Source organism: Drosophila takahashii, chromosome 3R, assembly GCF_030179915.1.
Source record: "Drosophila takahashii strain IR98-3 E-12201 chromosome 3R, DtakHiC1v2, whole genome shotgun sequence".
In the NCBI taxonomy this organism is placed as follows: domain Eukaryota; kingdom Metazoa; phylum Arthropoda; class Insecta; order Diptera; family Drosophilidae; genus Drosophila; species Drosophila takahashii.
In genome coordinates this window covers 5,342,086-5,362,030 of record NC_091681.1, presented here as the reverse complement: position 1 = coordinate 5,362,030, position 19,945 = coordinate 5,342,086, and the positions used below count along the sequence as shown (strand labels likewise).

General features: G+C 39.7%; 1 protein-coding gene across 1 annotated transcript; it reads left to right on the top strand.

Moving 5' to 3' along the window:
• The first annotated feature begins 1,537 nt into the window (after nt 1-1,537).
• LOC138913247 (uncharacterized) lies at nt 1,538-2,906 on the top strand. Its single transcript, XM_070216144.1, has 3 exons — nt 1,538-1,699; nt 1,761-2,193; nt 2,446-2,906. Exons 1-3 carry the CDS (start codon nt 1,538-1,540, stop codon nt 2,904-2,906), a joined length of 1,056 nt encoding a protein of 351 aa, XP_070072245.1.
• Nucleotides 2,907-19,945: the final 17,039 nt, after the last annotated feature.

The following is a 19,945-nucleotide window of genomic DNA, read 5'->3' as shown; positions in this document are numbered from 1 at the left end:
CGCCAATTTTCGGTGCACCGAAACCGTAGTTTACCCGTCCTCTTTTTTTCAAAAATTTTAACCCTGCTCTACAAGGTGGTATTTTCCCAGGATTTTACCCTACAAGTCCCTGCTCGGGCGCCATTTGTAACGAAGTTCTCTGGCCGGGGTGAGTCTCAGTCGTGCCAGAGATCCTTACAAGAAATTTGTAATCTATAGGAGACTTGCTTTAAAAAGGAAATCGTAGGCGAGGGTTCTTGGATCGGGTAAGTCGCGATTGCTGGGACCGCGACGCAGAAAATGGCAGGCTTTGCGTGGTTAATCAGAGGAGAAGGGGGAAGGGGAAAACACGCGTGGTGCTCCCGCGTACTTGTGCGACTCCTGATTATGAGACGCCTATATCTGGCAAGTATCCGGCGTTCTCTGGGAGTACCAGGTATTACCGTAGCCACGCCTGAAAGGGGAGGAAAAAGGGGGGGGGTGTGCTTCCAACAGGGGCACGCCGGCGTTCTCTGGGAGTACCAGGTATTACCGTAGCCACGCCTGAAGTGGGAGGAAAAAGGGGGGGGATGTGTTTCCAACAGGGGCACGCCGGCGTTCTCTGGGAGTACCAGGTATTACCGTAGCCACGCCTGAAGTATCACTAACTACGGGTTCAGGAAGGGTTAGGGTTACTTTTCAAAGAACTACTTTGTTACCGAATATACGCAGGTGGGTTATAATTCAGAAGTTTCACTTTATTTCCTTATCCTGTCTTATTTCCCTGCTGCTGCACCGAGTTCTTAGGATATAAGTCACACGCGTTGATTCACAAGTTATTTTACCCAGTTGTGGAGCACACGTCTGCTTCCTTCAGAGGTCCGGAACCAAGAGAGCGAATGATTTCGATTGATCCTGAACATCAACTCGGTTTGGGTTGCCACCCGTCGAAATATCGAGCAATGTCGGTCATCGACTCATGGTTTCGTTGCCACTCGCCGAAATATCGAGCGGGGCTGACCATCGATAGTCAATCTGGCCACCTGGTGGTTTGATCGCGTAGCGATCTGGCAACGTTGTTTAGGGCGCGCTTAGGTTTAAATTTAATTTTGTTAACCGATAATACTTCAGGGATTTCTCTTAAACCTAATAACAAGATACTTCATGGCGTCTTATAGATAAACTTAAACAATAAGGTACAAAAGTTAGAAAATAAAAATGTGTGCCTCGTGAAGCGATGCGTCACAAGATTGAAGGTCCGAATCCATTTCGCTAAAACTACACTTTGTATTTTGTTAAATGTTGTTCCAGATTGTGTTGAAGAACTCGCGGCCCTAATTAGTTAAGGAGTTATTGTAGAATGGGCTGGCGAAAATCCTCCAGCTGAGCCCTCCACGAGGTTGCCGGCTGGGCAATGGTCACTGCATTACCCCGAGCAGGGTAATGCATTCTCGCTTGTCCTGCCCGGGGCAATGCAGTGTCTAGCTAAGGCAACTGGTTCAACCAAAGTGTGATTCTCCAAATCAACAAGGAGGCGGAGGATCTGCTGTACCCAAGATTCGGGAAGATAGCGTGGGTCATGTGTAGCGTCTACCTGCGCCTCAAGAAGCGACACCCCGACGACAAAGGCGCACATATCCTGCCGGCAGGCGAGGTGGAGAAGGACCAAGGTCTGGAAGCCATCGTGGTTGCCGCCCAGGAACTTGACGACTCGGAAGACGAAGAGGACGGTGACCTGACTGTAATAGCCAACCCGTCGAGCGGAGTTGAGCAAGCCACCCATGACGTTGACGGTGCTGCAGCTCAATTTTCATAAAAGCAGACTCGCATCGGCGGAGCTCCTGATTGCCCTAGAGCAAGGGCTGGTCGACATAGCCTTGGTACAAGAGCCATGGATTGCCTCGGGTAATATCGTGGCCGGACTAAGGTCCTCAAACTACAATACATTCTACTCACCAACGGTAAACAGGAACAGAAGCGCCGTACTTGTGCGGAAGGGTATCCATGCTAACCTTATGCCTCATTACAGCTCTGACGACTTGACTGCGGTGATGCTAGAAAGCGAGGAGCAGCGCCTCTTAGTAGCCTCCTGCTACATGGCACACGACAGATCGGCGCCACCAGACGAGCTGAGCAGCTTGGTGGAGCTAGGCTCGAAGAATGACCAACTCCTCATTGGTGCAGATGCCAATGCACACCACAGCGTGTGGGGAAGCTCAGACATCAACGACAGAGGTGAGTCACTCTTAGACTTTATTCTATCTATATATAGCAAACGTGTGGGAGGAGCACACCTTCGTAGGTCCCACCTCGTCAAACGTGCTATATATAACACTTGTAAAGGGACAGAGTACTTTGGTCTCCGAATGGAGGGTCCTAAAAACACCATCTTTCTCGGACCATAGGTATATTCAGTTCAGATATGATTTTAAAAGCACTCCAAAGGTAGCTGTCTATAGAAACCCCCGGAACACGAACTGGGAAAAGTTTACAAGGTCTGTGACCTCGAAACTCGCGACCAGCCCAGGTATAGTAAAATCCGAGAGAGACATAGAAAGGCCCTAGAGACCCTGTCCAAGGAATTACTGGATGCGTATCACGCATCATGCCCGACTTCAAGAACAAGGGAGAAGACCAGGCCACCATTGTGGAATCGGGAACTTACACTCCAAAGACATAACCTCAGAGAATTCTTCAAAATCGCCAAAAAGGCAGACGATGAGATCATTAACGAGGAATACAAAATCCTACTGAGGGATTACGAGAATGAAACACGCAGGGCGCAGAGAAGCTCGTGGAGAAACTTCTGCTCCAGCATCGAGAATGTCCCGGAAACAGCTAGACTCCGGAAGCTGCTTTCAAAGCAACCTTCCATACAGAGTCAGCTAAAACGCGACGACGGACAGTGGTTTTCAGATATAAACGCGAGGGCAGTGAAGAGGCCCTAACAGCACTTATGCAATCGCACATCCCAGGATGCACGGATGTCTTAGACGCCAGCACGCACCAAGACATAGAAACTGGCGAAGAACGCCCCCCAAACGATCTAAAACAACTACGAAAATGAACTGGGCCATAGACTCCTTTGCGGGCTACAAGGCACCAGGACTAGATGGAATATTTCCAGCCATGTTACAGGCGAAATATACTTGAAATATACTCTGCATGTCTAAGCACGGGCTATATCCCAATCCAATGAAGGACCTCTCGGATTGTCTTCCTCCCAAAAGCGGGAAAGTGCAGTCACGCGAGCCCCAAGGATTACAGGCCGATAAGCCTCACCTCTTTCATACTCAAGACACTGGAAAAGGTGCTGGATCTACACATCAGGAATGATGTAGGGAGGCTCATGTCATTCAACCAGCACGCCTACACCAAGGGGAAATCTGTGGAAACGGCACTACACTCGCTAGTAGCAACCGTTGAGAGAGCCCTACACATTAAGGAATATGCGCTTGGAGTATTCGTAGATATATCCAGAGCATTCAACAATGTCAAGACGGATGCTATAATGGATCGCCTAGAAGCAACCAACACGCACCCCGCAATAAGCCTCTGGATAAGAAACCTGCTTAGCTGCAGGTGGGTACATTCAGAGTGGGGCACCGCTTCCATGGTAAAGGGAGCACAAAGAGGCACACCACAAGGTGGGGTCCTCTCGCCTCTCCTATGGAATTTGGTGGTCGACGATCTAATCAAGAGATTCGCGAGGAGAGTCCCAAAAATAACAGCCTATGCGGACGACATAGGCATAATTATTCCGGTAGTTTGTCCATCGACCCTCAGCTCTATAATGGAATCAACACTCAGGGGGATATATGAGTGGAGACCCAATGTAGTGGAAAGGGAGAAAAAGGCCACCATTGCGCTATATACATCCAAGAAGATGCTCAGCAGCACATGGGGCCTGTCACCTGCTCTGATGCACTAGATCTACATCTCGGTGGTGCGTCCGACTCTGCTGTATGGAGCCTTAGTGTGGTGGCAAGCCACCGAAAAGACGACGTACACCGAGCTTATGGAGAGAATTCAGCGGCAGGCATTGGTCTGAAAAACGGGGGCGCTGAACCCAACTAAAGCTTTAGGAACGATCCTCGAAGTCGACCCCATAGACATCCACGCACAACTGACTGCAGGAAAGGCAGCACAACGTCTAGTTGTCTAGCATAGTTCAATCGGCCGAGGCATGATCAATAAAACGGACCATATGACCCCCAGAACGTGCCCGGAGGTTAAAACAACCTCGTTCAATGGCCCAGATGACTGAAAAACGGGTCGGGACCAGACCCAACACCTCAATATATACACGGACGGCTCCAAGATGGAAGGAGGAGAAGGAGCGGGCTTCTACTGTACGGACCCTGAAATAAGGCTATCCTTTAGCTACCCAACGACTGCAGCATATTCCAGGCGGAAGTCTTCGCCATAAGGAAAGCTGCTGAAGTGGATCAAAATATAAATCGACCACACGATGTGGTCAACTTGTTCGTGGACAGCCAAGCGGCGATAAGATCCATGCATTTGTCAACAGTCAGTTCCAAAAATGTGATGGCGAGCAGGGAGGCATTAGACAACCTTAGCACGACAAAGTCAGGGCGGATCTATTGGGTTCCCAGTCACCAGGGCATCGATGGCCACGAGACAGCTGACGTTCTTGCAAAGGAGGGGGTAGAGCTGGCGAACGACAGAACGGAGAACGTGCCTGTTTCCCTCCGAACGCTCCAAAGCGCCCTGGAGAAACAGGCGGACACGCTAGCAAAAAGCATGTGGAGACCTGCCGAATCTCAAGAACTATGTGCAAAGAGCGCACTGTCTGGCCGCATCACACGCAACCACACTCGGAATACTCAACAGCCGCGCCTGCAGGAAATGTGATGAATCGGGGGCTATCGAAATCCTGGAACATCTTATCTGCAACTGCCCGGCTCTCTCAAGAGCGAGAAGAAGATACCTCGGTGCCCCAGTACTGGCATCACTAGAAGACGCCTCCAGCAGGGAACCAGGAGAACTACTTGCCTTCGCCAAAAACACCTCGATCCTTATGGATATAAAAACCCCACAACTTATCTCAAGGTTTATGCGCATCAACCGGACAACTAAGGGCCATATTGGCCTATGCGTGGCCCCGTGAGGGCCGTCCGGGTTAACCTAACCTAACACTGCAAATTTTTCATCCGCCTCATTTCAGCCCTTGACTCGTTGCCGCTAAAAGCGAGCTGCAATTGTTGCAACAACTCACTTGTCGGTTTAACGAATCGCGATGCATCAGCATGCATCCTCTGCAAAGCACTGCCTTTTAGTTTGCTGATCAGCAAAACTCTGCGCTGGGTGTCCGACAAGTTGTACAACGCGGATATATTATCCCATTGGGATATCCACGATCGAATCGGAATTTTCTCCGAGAAATCCATCAGCATTTCTTTAGCTAAATTGAATCCAGCTGAAGAAAACTCTCCATCGGCCCTTTCAATTGGGCGCAGTAGCATGTTTGCATTCGAATTTTGGTTTGCAACACTGCCGTACTCTGCCGTATTCTCACCGTATTCTGCGCCACCAAGTTCTAGAAAATTCTCTCCATTCCTTTGTACCGCATTCGCAGAACTGGCGCGTCTCTCGCCATCTCGCTCTTCTCCGTTGTCAGCTCCGCTGTTCTCGCCGCTACATGTCTGCACACCGTTCGTCGAACGGTTGTTTGACTCGCCAGTTCCTCGATTCTTGTCGCCACTTGTCTGTATTTCTCGTTCTTGCATGCTCTCGAACTTCTGAGAACTGTCGATCTGTCGATCTGCATGTGTAGAAAATCTAGAAGCTTCTGGGCCTTTTCGATTTCTGCGCGCAACTCCTCCATAGTCTATACGTCACAATTTGGTTCCGTCTGACTCTGCAACTGGGGCATTCGTCTTCCGAACATGTGGATCCCGTATCCTTCATTTCTCCGTCCTCCTGACTGATTTGTGGGACGGAGTCTCGGTTTTCTGGTGGCCCACCGGCGACTCGCGAAAAAAGTTCGGCCTTGGATCCAGTTGTTGGCAAATTTAAGAGTTTCAATCACCTTTTTAATTGAGTCACGGACACGTCAATGATTTTTAAATCCATTTTCGTTTTAATTCAATTTTTAAATTTATTTTAATTTGTTGGTTTTTTTTTCGGTATCCCACTTCACAAGTTCTTTATTTTTGTTCTTTTAAAGTTCACAATCGGTTTGTACACTGTCTTCCTTGATCTTTCTATTAGAACTAACTCGTTGCTCGCAGGCAACTCTATTTCAACCCCCGTTTTAGGCTCTCTCGCGAGAGGAGATCCGCTCTTACGATATCGATTAGTGTGACCAGATATATATTAATGCAATCTGCCCTGTTCATATAAACTTATGTATAACAATATTAATATTAAAACTAAAGCTAGCATTTACATAATGTACAATAATACAAACAGCATGTTACATAGTGTACACAGAAAAAAAAATTGATATGAAATTGCACTCAAGTTAACATTATTTCATATCAAATTTGGGCCGATATTAATTAATGCAACATTGATACTTCGAACATATCAAGTTGATATTTTTAAATATCAATTCAATCTTAAGAAAGATCAATTTTTAAAATAACATCTGAACTTTTTGGTCATAAAAATGATATTTTTCATATAAATTTTTGTCATCAAAATTAATTTTGTGCTCTCGATATCAGATAAAAATTGAATAAGAAAAAGAAAATAAAAATTGGGGAATCGGGAATTATCCCTGTTGCACCCTCTCCTGTCAGTCGGTGTTGTTGTTGGTTCCTGTGTCTCAACTTATTTTTATAAACAACTTTTAGTTACAGATTTTATCTGAAATAATAACTGAATTTATTGCATAATTACCAAGTTATGAATATAAAAATCAAATAACTTACTAACTTGAGAAAAACATCTTGGTCGCTCGTGGGAATCGAACCCCTTGCATCACAGTTTGCAGTCAAACTACTAGCTGCGCCAGATGAGCATCACATGAGGCGCTCTACAAAGTACATTCATATTTTGTTCTCTTGGGTTCGAGGTTTTTGCTCTTACTTGGCCATTTATGTGTGTGTTACATAAACTAAATCTCAATTTGTATTAAATATGAATATTATTCAGTAAAAAAAAAATAAAAAGACGCAAAGAACTTCCGCCTCGAAGTGTGACTGAACACACACTTCCGACTATACTCTTACATAACATATAATCCGCACGCTTTAGTCCCCTAGGCTACCCATTAGGGCAATTCCTAAAAAGTTTTGATATTTTATCATATAAGTGTCATATGATTTCATATAAATTATAAATGTACTTGCTTAAAATACCGAAGTCAGTATTTTTTCAAACAAATAAGATCAAAATAATATTTATTCATGTTAGAATGATATGACAAAACTTGATCTTAAAAAAGATCAAAATAACCAACATTTATAAATTTGATATTTTGTCATATTTTTTTTCTGTGTACTATTGAATAAGGACGTCTTCATTTGTTGAGTTACTATTTTAAACTGATTTCTTTATTAATATTCAACTCTTACGTAGCTAACATGAGAATCTTATTTTACTCTTATCTAATGACCCACGCAGACATACCTGCTTATCTTTGGGTTTTTATAGTGCATATGGGCGGTTCTTTTACAAACCGAACAGATTTGGGCAAAAAAAAATTTAACATTTTTGATTTACCTGAAACTTTTTTTACACGTACTATTCGGAAAATAAGTAAACACGTGTATCAGGATTTGACCGAAAAAAAATTATTTTCCTAGTTAGAATTTTTTTAAGTGTGCCAAAAATTGTCAAATTTGAAAAAGTACCCTCTCATTGAAAATCTGTATCTCCGGTTATAAGAATCCAATTGACTTCATGTCTTTTGCATTAATTCCTCTAAAACCTCTCCTTTCAAAATAAAATTTAAAAAAAAAATTTTTCTTTTAATTTCTTAAAAATAAAAACAAATTAAGATTTAAAAAAAATTTTTAACTATTGCCCCCACAAAAAAAAATTTTTTTTTTTATTTTAATACTTGCGCCATATTGTTAGTTACAATCGGTTTTTGTAAAAAGTTGGAGCCACTTTTAGTTTTTAAAATATCGAATTTGTTTTAGCAAGGCCTCGGCTTTTTTCTATGAAAAAACGTCGCAGCAAGTAGATCTACTCTCTCACTCTTATCGGATCCTAATGGAATTTATGTTTTCTCATTGTTTACTAGTCCTTTAACAATTGTTAATGATTAAAAGTTAAGTTTTAAGTTTTTTGACAATTTCTGAATGACAAAAAGTAAAAAGTCATTTTTTAATCAATTAAAAACTTACAACTATTTATTTAACCGTCTATTTAATAAACAATAATTTTAAATTTATTTTATTTATTATTTTTTTATATTATGTAATTTATTAAACATTTTTAAATATTTATTTTTAAATTTAAAAAAAAAATTAATTAAATTTTATAATTTTTTATTTTTATTAAATAAATTTTTTTAAAAACTTAAAAAAAAAATATTTAAAAATGTTTAATAAATTACATAATATAAAAAAATAATAAATAAAATAAATTTAAAATTATTGTTTATTAAATAGACGGTTAAATAAATAGTTGTAAGTTTTTAATTGATTAAAAAATGACTTTTTACTTTTTGTCATTCAGAAATTGTCAAAAAACTTAAAACTTAACTTTTAATCATTAACAATTGTTAAAGGACTAGTAAACAATGAGAAAACATAAATTCCATTAGGATCCGATAAGAGTGAGAGAGTATATCTACTTGCTGCGACGTTTTTTCATAGAAAAAAGCCGAGGCCTTGCTAAAACAAATTCGATATTTTAAAAACTAAAAGTGGCTCCAACTTTTTACAAAAACCGATTGTAACTAACAATATGGCGCAAGTATTAAAATAAAAAAAAATTTTTTTTTTTGTGGGGGCAATAGTTAAAAATTTTTTTTTAAATCTTAATTTGTTTTTATTTTTAAGAAATTAAAAAAAAAATTTTTTTAAGAAATTTTATTTTGAAAGGAGAGGTTTTAGAGGAATTAATGCAAAAGACATGAAGTCAATTGGATTCATATAACCGGAGATACAGATTTTCAATGAGAGGGTACTTTTTCAAATTTGACAATTTTTGGCACACTTAAAAAAATTCTAACTAGGAAAATAATTTTTTTTCGGTCAAATCCTGATACACGTGTTTACTTATTTTCCGAATAGTACGTGTAAAAAAAGTTTCAGGTAAATCAAAAATGTTAAATTTTTTTTTGCCCAAATCTGTTCGGTTTGTAAAAGAACGGCCCATATATGTTATCGCTTATGTGCCTAGGATATTCGACCCTTCTTGGGACAGTTTACAGCTTATGACCTCATTGTAAAATACGGGTTACATAAATATATCTATAAAACGTGTTCATGTTTGAACATTCTGCTAAGGGCCAGCAAGATTCGGTGTGACGTTTTCAAATTTGACTTATAATCTATACTATTTGATAATATGCTGACATTTTTTATATATTTTTTATATGTATTAACGTTTTATATTTTAACCATCTTGCCAACGGCCTTCAAACGTTATAGCTTGCAGTTTCCTGCTTAAGTTACATTTTTGTATGGCAAATATTATTAAAATTATAATGATTACGATACTTAAAATCAAAGAGGTATGATCAGGTATATGATGTACATTTAACCCCTTTAATTCTATATGCATTCCTTTCAAATGTGCTAATTCCTTTGTCAGTCTATCAATTTCGGCACTATGGTTTCTAGTGTGATTTTCAAATGAACTCTAAACGATTTTCGGAACGTCCGTAATATCACCTATATAAGCTGATGATAATGTCTCTTGCCTCTCGGACTTTATATTATATTGCGCTACTAATATTTTATCGTCAGTGCGAGCTGCGCAATCCGACCTTAGTGATAAGATTTCTTCTTCTGGCAAATTAACTAAATCCATCTTTGTATTTTGACATTGTATTCTTACCTTGGCGTTAAAGCGCACTTTAAATAGCCAAGTGCTTTTTGCTTCTAATTCAACCCAATATGAACTCGATTCTAACATGCGGTTGTATACGCAATTAGCTGGTCTACCTGGTCTTAGCGGTCTCAATTCACATGCCAAATCAGTGGCATTACTCCATGGCCAATTTCCTTCACAAACTCTTCTTTGAGCCTGCCACTTTTGACACTTGTTCAGAGTGGTTTCCGTCATTAAATGGTATGAATCAACCTCAAAATTGTACTAAATACTCTGAATTTAAGTTGGCTATCAGCAAACTCTCCGTTGACCAAACTGGCACTGGTATTACTTTATATAATTTCGATGGGTGTCTGCTAAATAATGGTATCTTAGCATTTATTATCAATTTTTTGTCTACAAACAAGACCCTAGCTGTTAAAAGCGTATATACCTCTTTTAACTCTGTTCCAGTTCTTTTACCTGGTAATACTAGTGTCTCAGATAGACTTTCCTTGATTTTTGATATCTCGCTTTTCAGTTGGCTCGGCTTGAGAATATTCGTATTCAGCCGTCCATGATTTATATCAATTAACAAACTAATTATACCTGCATGTGTCTTTTCACAATCTTCAATTAAACTAGTCAACTGCTTTGTGACCATAAAGAAATTTATAGACTCCTTATAAACGTAATAACTTTCTTGTAGTACAGCCGTCATATTCTCTATACGCTCATTCATATATTTAAAATTATTATTAACTTCCTCATTTGTCTTTTTAAGGATATTAGCCGTCGAATCCACGATAGACAATTGCTTTTTGCCTAGATCGTTTAGGCTGTGTTGGTTATCTAACAAATTTTTCATATTTTGCTCCATTTGTACCCTATCATCCTCATCCATAATTCCAAACAGTATGTGATATATGGACCCCATGAACTCAAATGGAGCAAGTTTTGTTCTTTACTTACTATGCGCCATGAATAATTTATTATTTTCTTCTAATTCAGTTAGTTGTTTTAAAGTATTGTCTAAAACAAGGTTACACTGATCTTCGAAACTATTAAGTTTTTCACACACCCGTCTCATCTTGTTCACTAGAACGCTTCCTTTGCTTATCATTTTAAAATAAGCATTCATATTATAGAAAACAACCAAATTCCAAGAGGACGAGACAATTTCTACTTCACCCATTGGATCCAAATATATGGCTGACGTTTTATTTATTTTTTCAATTTTATACTTAGGCGTATTTTCAACGGTAAGTGATGCATTTGACAGTTGACAAAACAACATTAACATTAGCATACTCATTATTAATCCCAGCTTGGATATCCTAGATCCACGCCTAGTTATTCTTTTGGGTTGAGATTCTTCTTCATTATCTTCGACAGCCTTGATTCCTACAAACCTTGGTAATCGGTCGGGAAATGCATGCGTCCTGCATCTTGACTTTTACTGCATGAACTTTCTCGTCTTTACCCTTATGGACTTCTTGGACTTTTCCTTACGGCCATCTTGATGGATGACAATTTTCATCCTTTATTAGAACTACCTGTCCCTTTTCTATATTGGGGCTATTCCTTTTCCATTTATACCTTTGTTGTAGGGTATGCAAGTAGTCATCTTTCCATTTTATCCAAAAATCTCTTTTAATTTTTTGGATTAATTTCCACCTATCCAAGTTCACTATTTTTTCATTTTCATTTATAGGCTCAATCACATCCAACGGTGGTCGTCCTATCAAAAAGTGTCCAGGTGTAAGTACTTCATTTTCCTCTATATCATTATCTGATAAATATAGGGGTCGTGAATTCAACACTCCTTCTATTTGACATAAAAGTGTTGACATCTCTTCGTATGTCAAGTTTCCGTCACCAATCACCCGTTTTAGGTGATATTTCATAGATTTTACGCCGGTCTCCCAGATACCTCCAAAGTGAGGTCATGCCGAGGGGATAAAATGCCACTCAATCCCTTCTTTTCCGAGTTGATTTGCCACCGCTGAATTTTCTTTAATTGCTTTCGCCAACTCTTCATCTAATTTTTTTGCTGCGCCTACAAAAGTTCCATTATCGGAATAAATAGCCGCACACTTCCCTCTTCTTGCGATAAACCTTCTGAGCGCAGCTAGAAATAAATGTATTGCCTTTGTTACCATACACACAAAGACAGCTATATACCCTTTGTATGTTTTCTGACCTCTATTCTTAGAACATCTTATATAATAGGGTCCTGCGTAATCAATACCTGTATTTAGAAATGGGTACGACATTGTTACCCTATATTTGGGTAGATTTCCCATTACTTGTTGTGCCGTGACCTGTCGATATCTTGCACATTTCGTACACTCATTTAATTTTTTCTTTAATGAATTTCTCAATCCAAATATCCAATATTTTCTTTGAATGTATGTTCTCATCAAATTTATTCCACCATGTAAGGTTTGGTTATGAGCATCCTCTATAATTAATGAAGAAATATGCCCTTTGTCGAGAATAATTGGATGTTTTATCTCGAATCTAGCATTGTAATTTTGTAATCTACCGCCTACTCTGATAATTTTATCCTGATCAATAAATGGATGTAAACTTAGAATTTTTGAAGAAATTTTGACTTCTTTGTTATTGTTTAAACTGTTTAGCTCTGAACCAAATTGATATGCCTGATCCTTTTTTATAATTACACAGGCCGACAGTGTTTTTGGTGCAGCCCTATGGGCATTAAATTGTGTTAATATAGACGGATATAAGCATATCTGCATACTTAGTTTTCGCGTTTAACGGGTGGTATTTGTGCAATCGCGGTTTGAAAAAAATAGCAACATTAATTGTTTGGATTTAAGATATCCTCGAGGGTCTGCGCTAAGTTGTAATAAAACCTATGCCAAAAAATTGCTTAGATGCCCTTCTACATAATTGCACTTAAGGTTCAATCATAATTTGAGTCAGTCAAAGCCTATGAGCCATTGAAGTAAATTGTTCACCTCTATTCACAACCAACTTGATGCGGTGAACAGTCTTAAAAAAATACAAGGAAAAATATGTGTCGTAAAATATTTGACAGGCATCTAGAGGCGACTTTTCCCGAACTTTTGAGATAAAACCCACTATTGTACTTCGAAGGGTGGAATTTATAGAATTCTTTCCGTAAGAACGGGAAAAGTAACAAGTATTTTGAAATTCTATTTGAAATAGAGGTAGTTTTCATAAAATTGTTTTCACAAACTTCGGTCTCTATATCATTTTTATCTTCATTTTCTAGTTCCCAAAACCGTTCTAAGTCTTTCACTTCGATAGTAGTTGCCACTATCGAATGAGTACCCTTTGACTTAGTGCATCCAGAAATGATCCAACCGAAATTTGTATTTTGGCCTAACAGACCATTAATTTTTGCTATACCCTTCTTTAAAATTTGTGTATATAGATCGGCTCCAATGATTACATCAACTCGGCCTGGCTTATTAAAGTCCGGGTCAGCTAATGAATAATTTTGCCATTTAGTCTTATCTATATTAACTTCTGTAATCGGTAAAGCTTTCATCAATTTGGGCAATATTATTGCCTCAGTCACTAATGACTTTTTCGAGTTAGGAGGTTTTATTGTTATTTTAATTTTATATTTGGATACACAAGTATCCGTAGAAGATATCCCACTAATTTCCGTCTTAGTTTTAATTTTTGGCAGTTTTAGTATTTGTGCTGCCTCCTCTGATATGATAGTGTTTTGCGATCCACTATCAATGAGAGCTCTTAAATTTTCAAAATTGCCGTTGGCAGAACTAACTTGAATTCTTGCTGTTGCAAGTAATGCCTGAGTGGCAGTCACACAAGTGTTGACTTTTTCCCGTTTTGGTATATTTATATGAAGCATCGTATGATGCAACTTATTGCACAAGGAACATAAGTATTCGCTTGAGCATTTTTGATTAGATGAATGTTTTAGGCATCTTGTGCATAATTGCACTTTTTTAGCGGTTTCCATTTGCTCTGTGGGATTTATCCCTCTAAATCTGTGGCATTGAGTCGCGAAATGCCCCATCATTTTGCAGATCGGACATTTTTCTCCCCAATTCGAATTACTAAATTGTTTAAAATTGAAACTATTTGCCATATTTGACATTTTTTTAATAGGTTTTTCTTCCTGAAAAGAACAAGTCGCACATAATCGCTGCTCCAAAAAATCCATAACATCAGATAGTTTCTGTATGTCTTTGGTTTTTTAACATGACTTTCATATAATTGAAGAGTATGCGTATTAAATTTCCTGAGCACCATATGAGCAAATAACACATCAACTTCGTCGGTCAAATTGGCCTTCAGCTTTACGATGTGTATTGCTTCATTTGCGGTATCAATAAAGTGCTTAATCTGCTTGACAGAATCAAGTCAAGTCCATCAAGCGATTAAACTGCTCCGAGAAAATTTTTCTATGATTTTCGTACCGCTTGGTCAGAAGTCCCCAAGCGGCATAATAATTTTCCGCGGAACCTGATAATAGATGAGCGACCACCTTTCGAGCTTCACCTTTTAAGGCGGACTTCAAATAATTGAATTTTAGGGAGTTTTTTAGACCTTCCCTTGTATGTATCAATTCCACATACAATTCCTGAAAAAGGTCCCAGTCTTTAGCATCTCCGCTAAATGTGGGTACCACAATTTTAGGTAGACTTGGTAAGTACTCAATTTTACTCACAGCCTCCATTGTAACAGAATCCCGTTTTTTGATCTGCTCATTTATTTCAGCAGAAATACTCTGAACGTCGAACTCTAATTCGCTAAGAGTTAACTTTCGGTCAAAGGTGCAACTACCAGCTTCTAATTTTATGTTCGATATAGATTGCCATAGAAAATGTAACCGGTTCTTTCTAAGATGTAACATACTCCGCTTACCATCCCGCATTTCTATATAGGTTTCTTCAAAGTAGGTTTTAAGTTCACTAATTTTTTTTTTTTAACCCAGCCTCTTTAGCTTCTTTTTCCTCACTACATTGTTTTTTTAACTGTTCGTGTTCAAATTTTATTTGATTGATTGTGCCTAAATCTTGATCATACCTCTATGCGTGGTTGGACCGAAATTCACTCTCCGTTTCGTTTATAAAATGTAATTGTTCGGTAGTGAAATTTCTGTCTGTCTGTCTGTCTGTCTGTCTGTCTGTCTGTCTGTCTGTCTGTCTGTCTGTCTGTCTGTCTGTCTTTATGTCTGTATGTCTGTCTGTCTGTCTGTCTGTCTGTCTGTCTGTCTGTCTGTCTGTCTGTCTGTCTGTCTGTCTGTCTGTCTGTCTGTCTGTCTGTCTGTCTGTCTGTCTGTCTGTCTGTCTGTCTGTCTGTCTGTCTGTCTGTCTGTCTGTCTGTCTGTCTGTCTGTCTGTCTGTCTGTCTGTCTGTCTGTCTGTCTGTCTGTCTGTCTGTCTGTCTGTCTGTCTGTCTGTCTGTCTGTCTGTCTGTCTGTCTGTCTGTCTGTCTGTCTGTCTGTCTGTCTGTCTGTCTGTCTGTCTGTCTGTCTGTCTGTCTGTCTGTCTGTCTGTCTGTCTGTCTGTCTGTCTGTCTGTCTGTCTGTCTGTCTGTCTGTCTGTCTGTCTGTCTGTCTGTCTGTCTGTCTGTCTGTCTGTCTGTCTGTCTGTCTGTCTGTCTGTCTGTCTGTCTGTCTGTCTGTCTGTCTGTCTGTCTGTCTGTCTGTCTGTCTGTCTGTCTGTCTGTCTGTCTGTCTGTCTGTCTGTCTGTCTGTCTGTCTGTCTGTCTGTCTGTCTGTCTGTCTGTCTGTCTGTCTGTCTGTCTGTCTGTCTGTCTGTCTGTCTGTCTGTCTGTCTGTCTGTCTGTCTGTCTGTCTGTCTGTCTGTCTGTCTGTCTGTCTGTCTGTCTGTCTGTCTGTCTGTCTGTCTGTCTGTCTGTCTGTCTGTCTGTCTGTCTGTCTGTCTGTCTGTCTGTCTGTCTGTCTGTCTGTCTGTCTGTCTGTCTGTCTGTCTGTCTGTCTGTCTGTCTGTCTGTCTGTCTGTCTGTCTGTCTGTCTGTCTGTCTGTCTGTCTGTCTGTCTGTCTGTCTGTCTGTCTGTCTGTCTGTCTGTCTGTCTGTCTGTCTGTCTGTCTGTCTGTCTGTCTGTCTGTCTGTCTGTCTGTCTGTCTGTCTGTCTGTCTGTCTGTCTGTCTGTCTGTCTGTCTGTCTGTCTGTCTGTCTGTCTGTCTGTCTGTCTGTCTGTCTGTCTGTCTGTCTGTCTGTCTGTCTGTCTGTCTGTCTGTCTGTCTGTCTGTCTGTCTGTCTGTCTGTCTGTCTGTCTGTCTGTCTGTCTGTCTGTCTGTCTGTCTGTCTGTCTGTCTGTCTGTCTGTCTGTCTGTCTGTCTGTCTGTCTGTCTGTCTGTCTGTCTGTCTGTCTGTCTGTCTGTCTGTCTGTCTGTCTGTCTGTCTGTCTGTCTGTCTGTCTGTCTGTCTGTCTGTCTGTCTGTCTGTCTGTCTGTCTGTCTGTCTGTCTGTCTGTCTGTCTGTCTGTCTGTCTGTCTGTCTGTCTGTCTGTCTGTCTGTCTGTCTGTCTGTCTGTCTGTCTGTCTGTCTGTCTGTCTGTCTGTCTGTCTGTCTGTCTGTCTGTCTGTCTGTCTGTCTGTCTGTCTGTCTGTCTGTCTGTCTGTCTGTCTGTCTGTCTGTCTGTCTGTCTGTCTGTCTGTCTGTCTGTCTGTCTGTCTGTCTGTCTGTCTGTCTGTCTGTCTGTCTGTCTGTCTGTCTGTCTGTCTGTCTGTCTGTCTGTCTGTCTGTCTGTCTGTCTGTCTGTCTGTCTGTCTGTCTGTCGGTCTGTCTGTCTGTCTGTCTGTCTGTCTGTCTGTCTGTCTGTCTGTCTGTCTGTCTGCCTGTCTGTTTCAAAAAGGTGCCACCCCCCCTCTAACGCCCACAAGCCCCTTCTAGAAAGAGTTCCCTGGGTAAAAATCGAGCGGCGAAAAACATATAAGAAGGCATATTTCTATTAAGTTGTTTAGCTGAGTAACGGGTATCTAATAGTCGAGACACTCGACTATAGAGTTCTCTCTTGTTATTATTCTCTGTTCTTACCACGGGGGGTAACAAGAGATTTTATTTCGCAACCTTAGATTTTTTTTTAAGGTGCAGGTTTATAACTCTTAGTCTCTTACCACTGGTGGGGGATGACTTTTAGAGCTCCTCGAAGGACCAAAATGAAGAGAGCGACCTGAAATAAGGACGTCTTCATTTGTTGAGTTACTATTTTAAACTGATTTCTTTATTAATATTCAACTCTTACGTAGCTAACATGAGAATCTTATTTTACTCTTATCTAATGACCCACGCAGACATACCTTATCTTTGGGTTTTTATAGTGCACATATGTTATCGCTTATGTGCCTAGGATATTCGACCCTTCTTGGGACAGTTTACAGTTTATGACCTCATTGTAAAATACGGGTTACATAAATATATCTATAAAACGTGTTCATGTTTGAACAACTATATTACACCTAGCCTGTTACAAAATTAAGTTTAAAGGGCGTTTAAGTATTTTAAAATACCTTTTAAACGATGTTTAGTACCTGTTTGTAGCTTCAGTAGTATACAATTTACGAACTAACGAAATTTAGCTTTTTTCCCGCTAAAGCAGCGGGTTTTTTCAAAAGTCGTAAAACAAAAGTTTCCTATTTGGAACTCCTTAAAACAATTGAAATGATTCCATGACCGTAAAATACAGTTTGGATACGCACATACTAAATTCAATGCTTAGGCAGCGTTAGTTGTGTTGGGCTGCAAAAAGTGGAGATTTTCGTTTCTGAATAACTTTTAAACGTGATTTTTTACAGTAATGTGTTATATACCAAAATGTAAGGAATCTCAAGGGCTATACAGTTTAAAGTTTTAAAGAAAACGTTATAGAAATTTTTGAGAAACATAAAAAAAAAGTTTAAAGAAATTTTCTTTTGTTCATATCTTTTTATACCCTTGCAGAGGGTATTATAATTTCAGTCAGATGTTTGCAACGCAGTGAAGGAGACGTTTTCGACCACATAAAATATATATATACTTGATCAGCATCAATAGCCGAGTCCATCTAGCCATGTCCGTCTGTCCGTCTGTCCGTTTCTATGCGAACTAGTTCCTCAGTTTTAAAGCTATCGCGATGAAACTTTCCCAAAAGTCTTCTTTCTATTGCAGGTAGTACATATGTTGGAACGAGCCGGATCGGACCACTATATCTTATGGCTGCCGTAGGAATAATTAACAAAATAATAGAAAAAACTTTATAGAAAGTAGGCTTTTAGATTTTTGACAATGTAAAAACAACATTTTTGGTAGGCATACCTGCAAGGTTATATAAACTTCGGCTGGCCGAAGTTAACTTCCTTTATAGATTTATAGCTTAAAAAACATGTTTTGGACAAACTGACAAGCGGACATATAGATTTATAGCTTAAAAAACATGTTTTGGACAAACTGACAAGCGGACAAACTGACACACAGAATTAAATTTACATTTTGACTAGGCCCCCGCAAATTTGTTTTCGGTATAACGGATCGTCCGATTTTCTCATATGACCCCTTATATTAAGCGCACTTTCAGTAGGAATACAACTAACGTAGTCCGGGGGCCAATAATCCCCACCGGCCCCAACAGATCCGAAATTTTTAAATTTTTACCTTTACACTTTCACCGCTCTTTCTCCCAAAGCAATTGATTTCCTTGAGGTCTTGGTAGGCAATCCTTTAAGTTTTAGTAATACCTTTAATTTGTTGTATTACTCTTTACGATTGGACTATCACAGCAGATTTTCAATTTTGCGGCTATATATAGTAGTCGCCTTCGCACACTCTCCTTGTGCGCTTTGTCCCTACATGGACTGCCGTCCATAGTGATTATGCATAAAAATAATACCAAACATTTTTCTACCATTTGCAAGTGTCGGTAAATTAAGCAATAACAATCTGCTCTGGTAGGAAGGTAGTCTTACGTTTTGATCCCAGTTCAAACTGCAAAGGGCAAAAAAAAAAAACTTTCTTTTGTACCGACTCTATACGGTCAATGTGTACTTGGTATTGTGGGCTCCAAACCAAATAACAATATTGCAATATGGGACGGACAAAGGAGGTAAATAATAATTTAGTTATATAAGGGTCATCAAATTCTTTTGACCAACGCTGTATAAACCCAAGCTTATAAAGCTTCGGGTCCAGAATAACGCCTATATCATTTACTGAATATATACTGTCAAGTGGGGAGTTCTGAAGCGAAGAATTTAAAAACGTATGAGTACCCCTATGAAAGGTCATTAGTTACATTTCAGGCAGTTAAAATTTAACAAGTAATACCCACACCATATCTGAAAATTACCAATGGCTGATTGTAAGCAGAAACCAGACTCTATATTATTATATGCCAAAACAAACTTAAGATCACCAGCATACATTAATACAGAAGAACGTGATAAGATAGAGGGAAAATCGTTAATAAACAAAGTAAACAGCAAAGGGACCAAATGACTACCCAGGGCACTCCAGATGTCACGGGGATCATTTTAGAAACAGCGTTCTAAATATAAGAGTTGACAAATTACATGGAAGCCCAAGCAAATATAATTTGAATAAAAGAAGAGAGTCGTTAACAGATTCAAAGGCATTCGCCTTCGCACCTTTTTTGTGATTAAGGGAAAGCCGATGATTTACGCTTAGCGTTAACAAAGTTATAAAACTGCTTCGGATCATTTGAAATATTGAAGTCACACAAAACAATCAAAAGGTCCCAGTTGAAAGAAAATGTAGAATAGATTTAATGGCAGATATTTGTTGCTCATACATTTTTAAGACAGAGGCAAGTGGAATAAAAGAACATCTATCAAAAATAGGCAAGGATTGCAAGGAATATTTTACTCTAACAAATTCAATGTCATTAGGGATTAGAAGAAAAGGTAGCGACTTATGGAGTCGACCCCGAAGAAGTTCCTCGGGCCATGTCCGAGATTTTGGAAGGTGGGTCAGCACATTGGTTCCGCACGAGTCGATTGGCAACGCGATAGGCGGACGTGAGGTGTTTCCATTGGCAAACG

Bases quoted from the DNA above. Each gene is read 5' to 3' on its own strand.
- LOC138913247 (XM_070216144.1), top strand. From the start codon at position 1,538: ATGTGTAGCGTCTACCTGCGCCTCAAGAAGCGACACCCCGACGACAAA. The intron at 1,700-1,760 runs GTAATAGCCAAC...ACGGTGCTGCAG, and splicing joins AAGAGGACGGTGACCTGACT to CTCAATTTTCATAAAAGCAG. The intron at 2,194-2,445 runs GTGAGTCACTCT...AACTGGGAAAAG, and splicing joins CTCAGACATCAACGACAGAG to TTTACAAGGTCTGTGACCTC.